Below are 14831 nucleotides of genomic sequence, written 5' to 3' on the forward strand. Positions count from 1 at the left end.
TATATATTGCAGTATCTACAACTTTGTTAATGAATGCAACAGCACACTGTAGTATTAACTAGCATGAACTTTAATAAATTGAAGTATACTTGTATGTATGTGTATATATATATATATATATATATATATATATATATATATATATATATATATATAGCTTAAACTTGAAAAAATTGAAATATAGCTATCTGTTTAAAACTAAACATTCTAATGCCATTTATTATGCAAATATCAAGTTGAAACAAATCTGTAAAAACACGTATTTATATGTAAAACCTAATACATTTTAAAGCAGTTTCATTTCTTTCTAATTTTTACATCTACATGCATTACATCTGATTTAGGTCCACAACTTGCATTCTTCAACATGATATGTGTGTTCAAAGGAAGAGCAACTAGGTGAGGGAGACAGTGTCCATCGCTTGGCTGAGGGTCCACTTTGAGCATCTCATCTGCAGGGTTAAGCAACATAAGCTGAACAGTCATCATCTCTCTCTATTACAGCGAGCATCAACCAGCTTTACACAATGGCTTGCTTTCTGACCTTTAGTTAAGGCTTGAGCAAAGTATTAAAGAGGAGATAACATTTGATGGGTAATGATGAAGTTGGATTTACCACCTCCATCTCATTATGAACAAGGAAAAACCCTGAAATATTTCAATACAAGTAACTAGACATTTGCACTGCACTTATTTGGACTGTAAATTTTATTTGACAAATTACATTCCCTTACAGAACAGGTGTCAAACTCCTGGAGGGCAAACTCCTCCAAGTTCCTGGAGGGCTGCAGCTTTGCAAAGTTTAGTTCTAACCCTAATTAAACACACCTGATCAAACTAATTGAGTCCTTCAGGTTTGTTTAAAACTTTCACTTAAGTGTGTTGAAGCAGGGTTTCAACTAAAAACGTGCAGGGTTACGGGCCTTCAGGAACTGAGTTTGACACCCCTGCTTTACAGTAAAGTGTAAAAATACTACATTAAACAATTATCAAAATAAAAGTTGTGTGTGTGGGTGAGTGTGTGTTTTGTTCAAATCTGTAGTCATCTTGGCAGGTAAAAAGAGAAAATAAAGTCGGCTTCCTCTTGAACGATCTGAATCATTTTGAAGTGTTTGTAGATGAGCTGGATCCTCATGTCATCTTTAGCATAAATAACATCCTATTCAAGCTATGCAGCTTCTCTGAGTTCCTCATCGACTTGAAACATGCTGATCTCTCCTGTCACTCCATCCTTACAGGAAACTGAGAAATAACCTATAGTTAGTAACGTTCATAATTAAAAAAGTGATATAAAGGACACACTGTACACAAACATGTAAATAGATAGATGGATAGATAGACATGATGCAGGTTATAATAACCAAAACCGGTATGATCTGTAAGAAACTGAAACGCCTAGTGTTATTTTTAATTGCTATTAATGTGTGTGTGTGTGTGTGTGTGTGTGTGTAAATATACTTCAATTTATTAAAGTTTATGCTAGTTAATACTACAGTGTGCTGTTGCATTCATTAACAAAGTTGTAGATACTGCAATATATACAGTATAATACAGTTTATTATAGTTAGTATGGTTCAAAAACGTAATATTGTTTACTATAAATGCTATTACAACTTATTTCATGTGGGTTGAATCTTATCTTTAGAACCATATAACATGATTGAAAGCAGCTCCTAGATAACTCAAAACTGTTTCTTATATAAAAAAAACAAACAAGAGAAGCACCCAGCACAGTCCTTAGCTTAGCTAACAGTATTGAACATATAGATAATTATTAAAAAATCATAACTTACCCTCTGATTGCTCGAGGCCTCCAACAACGTGAGCTGCCCTGTGTGCTGACAAACAGAAACGCCCCATCTCATTGGCTGGCTGTAGCCAATAAACTGGCTTTGCTGCTCTTTTACTGGTATGTACATTTCCACAGAATTTATGATTTTTAACAAAAATCTCTTCAGAAAAGAGTTTAAATAAACCCTAAATAATAAAATAATCGTGGCAAATGATTATTTTGCACCTCAGTCCTGTTGGCTGCTGGCATTGTTCATTGGTCAGTCTTCAGCCAATGAAACAGCTTTACACCAGCCCCGCCCCTCCCCCGCCCCGCGCTGCTCACGCCTCTGCATCTGCGAGTGCACAAATGAGTTCTGCTACAGAGATCGCGGGAGATGTGTAGCAAAAGTCAGAGCGCGGGAGATTTGTAGTTGTACTGACGAATCTGAGAGGTTGTGAGTGCCGACCTGTGGTTGTAGAGCGAAGATGCAGTCAAATTTGCCGTGCACACGTGTGTCTGTCACTTTGTATTTGTGAATGACATTTTACAAATACACAACTATTAATCTGCAACTTCCAATTCAAAACACAAGTGTGTGGATTGTTGTGTGTGTGTGCAAATCGAGGATTTCAGCTGTTCACATCAGAGCTGTAAGTGTACATTTCAACCTACACATACAAATATTATTATCACAAGTGCTCACATTTACATTTGCAAGCTCTCGAGTTTCGCAACTGAATTACCTTCATATCCTAATGCCTAAAGAGGGCAGCAGAACACAGACAGACTAGCATTTGGGAGAACACTAGGAATAGTTTTGTTGCCATTTCAAATGTTTGATCGGATTGACTGGTGGTTGTCTCTATCATCTAGTATCTAAAATTGATAATTGACCTAAAATAATATAGTTTTTTTCTGTAGCAGTATTAATGATTTTCTTCATACAGTGCTCCATTCCTGCATGTTGAAAGTCAAAAATTTACCATTAATTCATTCATTTTTCTTCGGCTTAGTCCCTTTGTTCATCAGGGGTGACCACAGTAGAATGAACTGTCAACTATTCCAGCATACGTTTTTCACAGCAGATGCCCTTCCAGCTGCAACCCAGTACTGGGAAACATCCATGCACACTCCACAAACATACACTATGGCCAATTTAGCTTATTCAATTCACAGATAGCGCATGTCTTTGGACTGTGGGGGAAAGCGGAGTACCCGGGGAGAACATGCAAACTCCACACAGAAATGCCAACTAACCCAGCCAGAACTTGAACCAGCAACCTTCTTGCTGTTCGGCGACAGTGCTAACCACCACTGTGTCCAAAAAATTGACCATTTGTTTAAATAAAAATGTAAAAGGTTGAAAGATAAAAGTCTCTTTCTTGCTAGTTTGACAAATTTCAATATGGTTTCCATTCGCAGCATCACAGTACTGAAACTGCTTTAATAAAGGTTATCAATGATCTCTTACCATTCTCCTGTTACTCGGCCTCAGCTCAGCATTTGATACGGTCTGTCAATAGTTACTGCTGTCCTGCCAGATGTCCTATAGGTGCTGCATTATCTTGGTTCTATCTTACTGAAGGGCAATACTACATATGCACAATTATACTGCTCTACTTTGACAGGGTGTTCCCCAGGGCTCTGTACTATAGGCCCATTGATGTTTATTAGGACGCCTCTTGAATATATTATTTATCATCATGGTTTACATTGTCATGCTGATGATAATCAGATTTATACAACAGTTCTGTCTGGTTCTCGAATCTGATTAGCTGATATTCTGCAATAACAGCCTCCTCACCCTCGTGTATTATTCCTCCCATATAGAGTAACAGCAGATCAATAAACTCACAACAGTTTGACAAATATTGCAGCTGTTGGACAACATAATGCACTTTTGAGGCTTTTTAGGCAAGATTGTAGTTGTTTAGATTGCCACTATGCAGTTTATTTATAAGGATAGTGCCTATATTAAATATTTAATCCATCAGTCCATCAGCCTGTCATATTGAGCAAAGACGATTAGCGTTCCACCACAAAATGGCGACAGAGACCGCATAATAACCCCCTAAAGGAGGAAACTACAGCTGATTAAATTGTTATTAAACTGATAAGTGACTTTCTAAGTCGATCACTCTCTTTTGTATGTTCTAGTCAGTGTTGGGCAGTACAAGTAGTGACGCTTCTAGCCTAACTACATTTCTCAGTAGCGTGGAGGTAGCATAGCTACTTTCTAAATCAAATAGCTATTGAGTAGGGAAGCTATTTCTTGTCAAGTAACGAAGTAGCGTCCACAAAATACATTTACCCATCATGGATCAATAAGTGATGGCACCTACATTCACTGAGCTGTGAGGCCGGTGTCTAGCTGATCCATATGATGGCGAGAATGACTTCTACCTGTTTTTCGGTGGTCGACAACAAACTTTTTGATGTGTTACTGCCACCTCTTGCTCTGGTCGCTGACATTGCCAAAAAATTAGGCTAACACGAGAAATTTGCTTGATGGAAAGATGACAGAGGGAGAGGAGATACATTTTCAAGTAGCTTAAAGGTGCAGTAGGTGATCTGCCAAAATGCTAATCGGTTAGCATATTAGCTTTGGACGGGAGGGGAGGGAATGTTTCAAAGCTATGCCTCCTTAAATCACCAACAGAGTCTGGCTGCAGACATGATGCAGTCTCAGACCTTCCTCCGTCATGCAAAAGTAACTCCAATATTGATTCAGGAGTTTAAAAAATTTAATTCAGCATATGTCTAATGTGTATGTGTCGTGAACGCGCTGCGCTCATGCAGGCATGCACACGCTAATGATATGCGTGAACAGAGATGCGCAAAAGCCCAAATCTGCATTTGTTGACACAATTTGAGCTACTCATCTGAATTATGGGAGTAATTCCGGGAAATTATTGTCGGCCCGACAATATTTAATTGGGTGAACATTTTTTAGTTGTACGCCTTACCCAGAATATAAAAATACATATAAACACATACAGATCATATTCTGTAATCATTAACATTGGACTGTAAAGAGACTTTCAACAAGCCCAACAAAAACTGGTTGTAGTGCTGTATTTGTACCATAGTAATCTAGTAGTGTTTCTGGTATGTTTGCTTTGCTTTGGCATTTTTCAGGGTTATTTATTGTGATCTCCTGATTGCAACAGAGAAATACTGGGAAATCTCTGAGATATAGCTGTATATCGTCACTGGTGGGACACGCCTCCCACCATACTCAATTCACTTATACTCCTGTGATATTGCTCATACAGTATATACTGCTTGCCATTCAGATTCTATCCATCAAACCACATCGCTAACTGTGTGTCAATGAGTTAAAGACTTCTCTGCTTTAATCTTGATTCTACAACATTTTTCCCATCAGCCACTGTTTGTAATTTGGGGATCACTCTTGATCTTTCACTGACTCTGGAATCTTACTTTAATACACTTTTCAAAATGGCATTTTTTCACCTTCGCCATATAACCCAAAGATGCATCATTAGTGCAACCTATTATTACACTGCAGACTGACTACTTCAATGTTTTTTTTTTAGTGCACTCAGTTTCTCTCTTACATACATTCAAAATTCCACTGCAAGAATAATAACCCTGACTAAGTGATCTGCTCACACCACCATTGTCTGATTTAACCTTCACTGGCTATACCTGTCATCTCACATTATTTATAAAATTCTTCTGCCTGACTTTAAATTACTCAATGGCCTTGCTCCTTGCTGATTTACTTTTGCCTTGCGTTCCATCTCAATCACTTCGATCTTCAGGGTGTAATCTTCTCACTGCACCTAGATATAATCTGTCATGGCTCCTTCAGTGGGCAATAGGTCATTTTCATGGCTCATATGGAACTTTTGGCCGCTAGCAGGATAACATTTTCTGAATTTAAATCAGAACATAATGTCTTCTGTTTACTCAGTACTACAAGTCATACTTTTCTCTGATACTTTCCAACTCATTGTTAGCTTTATTCATGTTTGTTGTTTGTGTTTTGCACCTGCTACTCTTGCTATGAATTTTCTGTTGTGTCTGTGTTGTTTCTCTATGTTTGGGCAGTGTTATATGTAACTGCACACATTTTGTCTAATTTAGTTTCTACACTGTAAAAAAATGTTGGATTAGACATGACGAGTAACTTGTGTTGCATGGGAAAACATAACCAAGCAAAAATTAATTTTACAAATTTAGGTAAAGGGGATGCAGTGGTGCAGTGGTAAGGGCTGTCGGATCGAAGCAAGAAGGTCGCTGGTTTGAGCTTCGGCTGGGTCAGTTGGCATTTGTGTGTGGAGTTTGCATGTTCTCCCCATGTTCACGTGGGGTTCTTCCGGGTGCTCCGGTTTTCCCGCACAGTCCAAGAACATGCGGTATAGGTGAATTGGGTTGGCTAAATTGTCCTTAGTATATGAGTGTGAATGAATGTGTATGGATGCTGCCCAGAGATGGGTTGCAGCTGGAAAGGCATCCGCTGTGTAAAACCTTTGCTGGATAAGTTGGCGATTCATTCCAATGTGTCGACAACTGATGAATAAAGGTACTAAGCCGAAAATGAATGAATGAATGAATTTAGGTGGATTGAACATAAAACTATTGAGTTGTTGCAACAACAAAAAAATAGAATTGTGTTGTTACAGCTCATTTTAAATAAGTTAAATAATTATAATAATAAAAGTTTGAACAATGAGCAAATACACAATTTCTTTAGCCTAGACTGGACAAATACTGCAGACCATACACTGTAAAAATACTGTGTTTGCTTTGCTTAAAAAATTAAGGCAACTATTTATGTAAGCTTTTTAAGTATTTCAAACTCATTTTGGGTTAGTTTGTCCTATTAGACTCTGCATGTTCTCAACTTGCACTTTCAAGTAACATCAACTAAATTTGATTTTCAACTTGTAGTTTTAAATTTATCAAAACTGTTATTTTTTTAGTAAAATGTAATTATTTATTTTAATAATGCAGGTTTTTAATGTTCCTTTACTCAGTGAAACCTGTGCTTTTAAGTAATGCTAACATCATTTTATTATTGAATTTAAGTTACATTGCATCTACATGCCAACTAATTCTCCTCAGATTATAAGTACACTGTTAGGTTGGGGTTAGGATTAGTGTAAAGTTTCTTATAATCAGTTAAATGTCTGTTGAAGGAGCTGTATCAGCAGATAGGCAGACAGTCTACTAATACTCAAATGAGAAGTAATTGGCATGTAGTTGCAATGCAAATTTTGGTCAACAAAATGTGCAATAGGGACCATCAAAATAAAGTCTTACCAAGTTTGTTGAAGCCTTAAAAACACACATTCAAAATTTACATTTTTACATTAACCCTTTAAGGTTTATTTTTCTTGGCCCACACCACACTTGGATTGAATAATCAATTGTTGAACACAACTAATAAGCAATTAAAAAACAATGATAACCTATGGATATGATGCCTGTTAAAGGGTTAATCATTTTGTACAAACGTAAATCTTTATTTGTATTTGTAAAATGTATTTATTTAAATGAGTTTTAATGCAACGGTACATTTCTTATTGTGATTTGTACATTGAGGTCTTACGAAGCAAATGATTGATTTGTGCAAGAAACTGAAATTATTTACAACATGACCTTCAATTTGCAGCCTTTGGAAACAACATCAGAATTTATGCCGAGCTTATGCTGTTTGATTACAAAAGGAGTGTGCTTGTTGTATTGTTTCTCCAAACGGTAGATCGGCCTGTATTAGAACAGCATTGGCTTGTACTTTGTAATTGTACTCAATTATGCTGAGCACTGTATATGTCATTATTGCTACATCATGTGCATCAGAAACATTAAAGATAATGTTTAGCAAACTATTTATTAACTTCACTGCAATTTATAAACGTGTAAAAGTATGGAGCTAATAATATGCCAAAACAATTTGAATTTGAATTGTGTTCATTTGAATTATTAACAATTGTAATTTAATAAATGTGCATTTTTATATTCCATTACAATTTGTTTTGAATTTTAATTTTTTAATTTGAATTTCATAACTTGAATATTAACAAAATTCAAATTCAGATTGTTTTGGCATAATATTCGCTCCATAAATGCAGCTTAAAATCTTCGTTGATGTTTTAATGTAGATAAATACTTGTATCTTTGATAGCCTTAAGCGCAAACCTGATGACACAAGTGAGACAACTTGAAAACACTATAAAGATTTTTTCAATTGTTGTTGTGGTTTTGTTTTATTATCAAGACATGTTATGGAACAAAAGTAAAGCTACATGTTGTACATGCTGCTGTAAGGTAGCCTACCATTTCAGAATATATAGGTTACTGAAGGTGTCACAGATGGATGACATCATACTCCAGATGAGACTTCTTGCTTGTTCGTGTTTGGTGCATCTTGATTGTTGTAGGCTTTGACATTGTGACTACTGAGATCTTACAGTGTGACAGTACGAACATGTTAATACAGTCTGGCAAGCTATAGGCTTCAGCCATATGGGATTATCATAAATCAGTGCAAGTCCATCTTGAAAGAAAGTATAACCAACTTTAAATTTTTTGGGAAACTGTCCCTTTAATCTCGCATGGCTGTGTGTATGTTAGACTATTAGAAACACAAACCTAAAAAGAAAGACAGAATAAAAGTGCATTGCCAGTAAATAGGTGTACTCAGTTTGTTTATGCTGCATCATCTCAGTTATAATTAGGCTACTGCTACCTTTTTTGGAACAAAACTAATGTGGTTTCATTTACTAATGTCACTGCAAAAAGCTCGATCTGCCATCAGGTTTAATTATTATACAAGGCAACCGAGATAGCTAAAACATGTCTGCCCCCATGAGGCGACCCGCTCAATATAAATATTTCATTAGGCTGCTGATACGAGTCCTCTCATGGGAATCAGTGTACAACATGTGTTTAATTTAAATAAAATACAGGTCTATTTATAAATGTATGAACTGGTTTTTAATAAGCTAAAATTAATTAGCGCACGTAAAATTAATTAGATTTAGGTTTCCTTATATTCATGCTTGTATCTATATGCGCACAAAATACTCGTTATACTTAAAAGATGGCATGCATGTGACTTTAGATGCACTGATAATCCAACATTTTGATTAAATCCACCTACGCTGTTTTACGCCGCAGGTACGTGGTAGCCTATGGAATTGTTTGGTTTTACGTCCTCGGCGACGTGTTTTGTGTGGACTTCGATTAGATTACCAAAACAGAAAGGGGAAAAAATATCGCCGCAGACTGACCATAAGATGATTTATATTACTGACCAAACCATTAATATCGAGATGCTGGAACCAATGGGACCTCTCGGATTTCATCATGTTGTAGCCGCATGTACGCGCGAGTGGCGCCGGGCCAATAGCGTTACGTGAAACACAAGATTTATGTGTCAACGTGCTGAGTTGAGCTAAAGCAGAGCTGTCAGAGAGGCAGTAAAGCCTGGTCCAGCTGCTGCATACAGGCGCAGTGGACGGCTGATGCCTGGGCTTCATCAGGACTTGACTTTTGCAGGACAATAGTTGTTTCCTATTTGTATTTAGTCGATTTTTACTGGTTTTGAACGCTTGGAGGGGTTCAAACGGAAGCTACGCCTGTTAACGGTTTTCGCCATGATTTAAATGAGGCGACACACCTTTTTGTAGAGGACTGGTGTGAAATATCTGCATCCCGAATCTGTGGGACTGTTTACAGTTGGTTAAATTTGACTTGTAACCACACGATGGACAAGGATATCGTTCATTCGAGCTTGTGGGATGCTTTACCGATTTAGTTTTACAGAAGTGTGAGTGTGAATGAGCTGGTAACGTTAGAGCACACATCCCAGCCAACTGTAACCTTCAAGCTAACGTCAATGACAGCTAGCGGTTAGCTGGTGTGAGTTGGTGGATTTCCGAGAGTTTTCATCATTCTTCCGCTGCGCGTTTGCAGAGGGATGCGTGAACGCGATGCACTGAATAACGAACGGGACGAAGAGCGTGTCGAGATCCGGCGGGGCGCTGCTGATCGTGAACAGCTTGTGTCAAGACATCGCCATAGTGCCACGCGCAGAGAGGGATTTCATTCATCCGAGCCTACCCGGTGTTAAACATGGCCTCTGCAGCCAGCAGCCTCGCTGCATCCATCGCCAGCAAAACCAAAACCGAGAAGAAAAAGAAGAAGCAGCATTTCGTGTCTCAGAAGGTGAAGCTGTTTCGGGCCAGCGACCCGCTGCTCAGCGTCTTGATGTGGGGAGTGAACCACTCGGTAAGGGCTTCGTTTTCCTACAGCTTTATAACAGCCGCGGTGCTCCGTCTCAGAGCGGATTTAAGGCACGTGTGACAGTTTTCTGTTTAAACATTTATTGTATAATTGTATAATTGGATATTGTACGTTTGGTACACGTCATTTACAGTAATTATCATTAGATTATTTACAATGGGGAAAGGAGCAAAAATACATCATAAATCAAAATTAAAAACAAATAAATATCAATAGGTTATCTGAACTGAGGTTAAATAAAGTAGACGAAAATATTGAGACGAAGAGGGCAAAATAAATAGATAACAGCAATATAGAGATCTAATAGATTATACATAATACATTTGCACATTGTCTACGTTTTGAGTGCTTTATTGTTAAATGAATCTGGAATTGTAATTTTTAATCTCCTGCATAAACGCAACAAAAATGGGCTTGCAATTTCAAAATTTACATTTAGTAATATAAAAATCGACATAAATACACTAGAATAAGGTTTATTATAAAGCAGACATTAGCAATTGTATGAAAACAACAAAAATAATTTCTTTTGGATTTACAGAAAATTTCTGTAAAATAATATTAGAGATAATCAAATCAACACCTTGCCAAAATTGGGACACATGTTTGCATGTCCAAATAAGCGAGGAAGAGTTTTCACATTATTCTGATAAAGAGAGCAAGTTGTGTCAAGTTCTGATTTAAATCTTTTTGACAGGGTGAATGTTGTGTGATAATTTAAAATATATATTACCTTTAACTTATTAGAAGGGGGAAAAATGCTGTATGGACCATAAATTTCCCAGTATAAATGATCAAAAAAATGTTCCAATGTGGTACATTTTTGATGAACTGACAGAGCTTTTATTGTATAGTTTTTATTTATCTTTTTACCAAATCAAATTTTACCAATTGGTGTATTAATCAGTTCTGGAATGGTAACAAGTCCTAGTTATGCTGTATTGTTGTTAAAAAGCATGTATAATCAAGAAGGAATAGCACCTATTATAGTGATTTTAAGAAACTTTTAAGGAGTTTTGTATTTTGTGAGAAATTCTTTGTATCGGAGCAGTAGCCCTTCCTCATTAAAGAGCTGACTAACATGTGTTGTTCCATCATTAATCCATTAATTTTAAAATAAAGATTTTTTTTAAAATTAAATAGTGACAGTTTTCATGATCACTCGATGATCGTGAACTATATCGTTGACAACATTCCACGACTAAAAACATGTTTGTTCACTTGCAACTTTACAAAGAAACATTGAGATCTGGGACAAAGAGAGACACGCAAGTTTTGAACAGTGCAACAATTCCACGTTGAAATCAATCAGACTCCTAATGTTTTATCTTGACCTAAATGTAACCTTTATTTTAATTTTATGTGGAAAAAACATTTCGATATTGTTGCGCACTATAACCAAAACACCCGTCTATAACTATTTTTTATAGCTGTAAATGAAAATTGACAAATCTAAGAAGAAATATATACGGTGTATGAGTGTAGAATCTGATTACATGTAATCTGGATTACATATTCAAATTAGAAAATTGTAGTGTTCGTAATACTCGTAATAGAGCACTATTGACATGTGGACTGGGAAATTCGCATCATGGATGTGCAGCCGATCCTATCTTGCCAATATGGACCAAAATCTCTGAGGAATATTTCCAGTAACTTGTTAAATCTATGCCATGAAGAATTTAAGGCAGTTCTGAAAGCAAAAGTGGGTCCAACCCCGTACTAGTAAGGTGTACCTAATAAAGTGGCCTGTAAGTGTATAAATGTTTTTAAAGTAAGGAAAAATATTAAGCAACTGCTTGAAAATAGTCAGTCTTTTGAATTGAAAGATTCATAGTTCTTAAGTAAAATTACATTTTTGCTTTGTTCTGTAATATATAGATCAAATTTACCACCCCCCCAAAAAACATTGTCAGGATTTAAACTGTTGGTCAAAATAACAAAACCAAATCCACATTTAAAGAGATGCTTTTGTAATTTTTTAAGCAACAAAATTATATTTTGTGGAATAACCCTGATATAAAATGACAACAAAGGAAAACATTTGCAGGTTTTTTTTCCTAGAAAGAGAATTATGAGTTGACCACCTCCATTCAATGTTGTACCACCTATGCCTTTTGGGCAGACACAGTCATGGCTAAATACCCAGTGATGCTCAAGCACTATTCATGTATTTTTTTCATAGGATTACAAAAATAATGCTGAATGTGTTTGTTTCGTATAATCACAACCCACAGTTTGGAAGACAAGTGACCCGAGGATTAAAATAATACTTTTTTAACTTATAAATTAATCCTAAATTTGTAAGAATCGCAGAGAGATTTCCTCTCACGTCATTCAAATCCCATATATGAAAACATTTCGGCTTTCCTGTACAATATAATGATGACAGAAGAAGTTTTGGTGGGTTTATTTGGGATGTGGTGGGTTTCTGAGGTTTTTAAAGGTGTTTTTGTCACTACTTGTTTAGCCTGCATTAATGCATTCAGTGTATGCTGCACGATTAGTCATCAAAAGATTGGGATATCAACAACCACGCAACATAAATTATACATAATAGATATGTGCATATGTATGTTAATCTTTCGAGTTGCTGCATTCAAATCTATGTTTGAAAAACGCAAAAATCGAGAAAGAGATTCAGTCTTTAGCCTTTTGAGTTAGTTATGAAGTTAGAAACAGTCAAATAACATTTTATAGTTTAGATAAAACCACTGATGTTTACGGTAAAGATTAAAACCACCATCGTATGCATTTAATGACGCTCAAAAAAGAAAGTTGTAGGCAGCAATTACATTATTTTACCAATAGGTGGCCATCAAAAATATGCCACTGAATTATTCTTCAATAATGATCCATCTATGGATCCAGCAATGATACATGAATTTTTATGGGTGAAAAACTGAACCATTTATTGAAGATTGAGCCTAAAAAAATATGATTTGTACAAATTATAATGCTAAGATTTATACATTGGGCGTTATCAGCAACAGTAGTAACAGTGAATTTTTCCACAGTACTGAATATTTTACTATATATTTTTATTCAGCTGATATTTCTTTGTTTTATTTTCAATAAAATTACAGATTCTAAGTTCCCTGTGTTAAAAACAAAGTTTGCTTGCAGTGCTGTTTTTGTAATAAATGGAAAGTAGATTACATTTGTCTCCTCCGCTTTTTGGCTAATTTAGAAATTCATGACTAAAAAACCATAATGTGATCCGAATCATGAGATTTGTGATCCGTTACACCACTAGTTTCAAGTAGTAAAAATTTCATGATCTGCATACCTGCTCCATTTCATTATGTGCTAGGAAAAAAAACCTAATTTGCTATTTAGATATGTGATTTTTAATAGAAAAAAAATAAATACTTTAAATGACAGCTTGGATGAACAGATTTCCCTGAGGCAAATTTTAAACCCATAACCTGCATGTATGAAAAAAATCATAAATATAAATATATATATATAAAAATATATAAAATATATTCTCTGATTTTAAGTAGGTCCAACTGGTGGTAAAGCTAACAAAATGGCTTTAATATGTGTGATATGTGTAATGCAGTTATTACATTAACAGTTACATTTTCTATCTGATGGTGGTGCAAACTCAACAGATGGTGCTTCGAATCAAGCATCATGTTGTGTCAGTTCATTAATTCTTTGACGTGAATGCTACAATTGTCAATATTTATGTTTCATTTGACACGTTATTTATGCATCTGATGGGTGTTGATTCATAATTAATAGGCAAGGACGATATGGAAGGAGCAGGAGATTATAACCGAACAATGGGGAACAACAGATTATGTAAAAAGGCTCCTTGAATTTTTTTGGTTTTGAGGCCTGTTTGTGCTACTCAAGTACCCGAGAATCAGTGAAATAATTGTGTCAGCAAGCAAAGCAAGTGTTTGCTGAGATGAGAGGCTTTGGCACTCAGTCGTGGTGTTGAAGACTCTGAATGACTAACTATACAGACTGCAGACAGCATCTAGATCTCTGATCCTTCGTCCCTTGCCAGCACTTAATGCCCGACGACAATGAAGAAACTACTCTAATTTTCCTTCTGGTGAAATTTCAATCCTTTTCTGTTCACTTCGTCATGTATATTCTTTCATTATTAAAGGCAAGAAAAAAGGTTTAAGTGTTTAGATTTAGATTAGCACCAACCGTTTCTTTTACCTGAAACAACATGGGATTTTTCCTGTGGGAATGGAAGATTTCCAGGTATCTGACAGAGCTTTAATTGGTCCCCTGGGAATTTGGACAGCGGTGTCTGGGAGCTGTTTGCTGCTCTGCTAATGCTCATGCGTGAGGAGGTGCATGAAACTATTTGCTACAACTGTGTTGTGTAGAGTTGCAAAATGTGTGTGCAGTATAATTTATACATCACATTGTCAAAAGCTCATTGTTTTATGGATTCTTCTAGAAGCTTTCAGATACTAGGGCTGCACAATGTATTGTTTCTCTCAACATTGATATCGCAATTTGTCCATCCGCAATAGTCACTGAAAAAGTCACCAAAGCACTTTTTCATTCACTTTTTATGTCTGCTGTATTGTATTTATTTATGCTTGTAATTTGTTTATTATATTTTATGCAGATTCACTTTCATCCCTATCAATCTTAAATAATGATGTTTTTGTACATAGAGCTATTCAAGCCATCTGGTAGAATTGTATCATATGTCAAATGTTACATCTTACATAAGATGATCATAATCACATGTGGCCTCTTCAGTGGGTAAAATAAACATTAAGCATGGCATGATTTTTCC

The 14831-nt window shown here is 36.0% G+C and overlaps 1 protein-coding gene and 1 long non-coding RNA gene across 3 annotated transcripts in view; one reads left to right on the plus strand and one right to left on the minus strand.

Annotated features, from left to right (window-relative positions):
• Positions 1–191: 191 nt before the first annotated feature.
• Positions 192–2525, minus strand: LOC147846331 (uncharacterized). Its single transcript, XR_015478447.1, has 2 exons — positions 1794–2525; positions 192–1242 (listed from the first exon to the last, which is right to left on the minus strand). It is a non-coding gene; the product is annotated as an uncharacterized LOC147846331 (long non-coding RNA).
• Positions 2526–9205: 6680 nt separating this feature from the next.
• pip4k2ab (phosphatidylinositol-5-phosphate 4-kinase, type II, alpha b) overlaps positions 9206–14831 on the plus strand; it is a 68462-nt gene continuing 62836 nt past the window's right edge. For both annotated transcript variants that reach the window (XM_087240762.1, XM_087240761.1), the window contains exon 1: positions 9206–10039. In XM_087240762.1, the coding sequence (XP_087096888.1) occupies positions 9884–10039 (156 nt within the window). In that variant the 5' untranslated portion in view covers positions 9206–9883. The remainder of the gene's footprint in view (positions 10040–14831) is intronic.

This window comes from Danio rerio, chromosome 2 (assembly GCF_052040795.2).
Source record: "Danio rerio strain M-AB ecotype USA chromosome 2, GRCz13ab, whole genome shotgun sequence".
Lineage (NCBI taxonomy): Eukaryota > Metazoa > Chordata > Actinopteri > Cypriniformes > Danionidae > Danio > Danio rerio.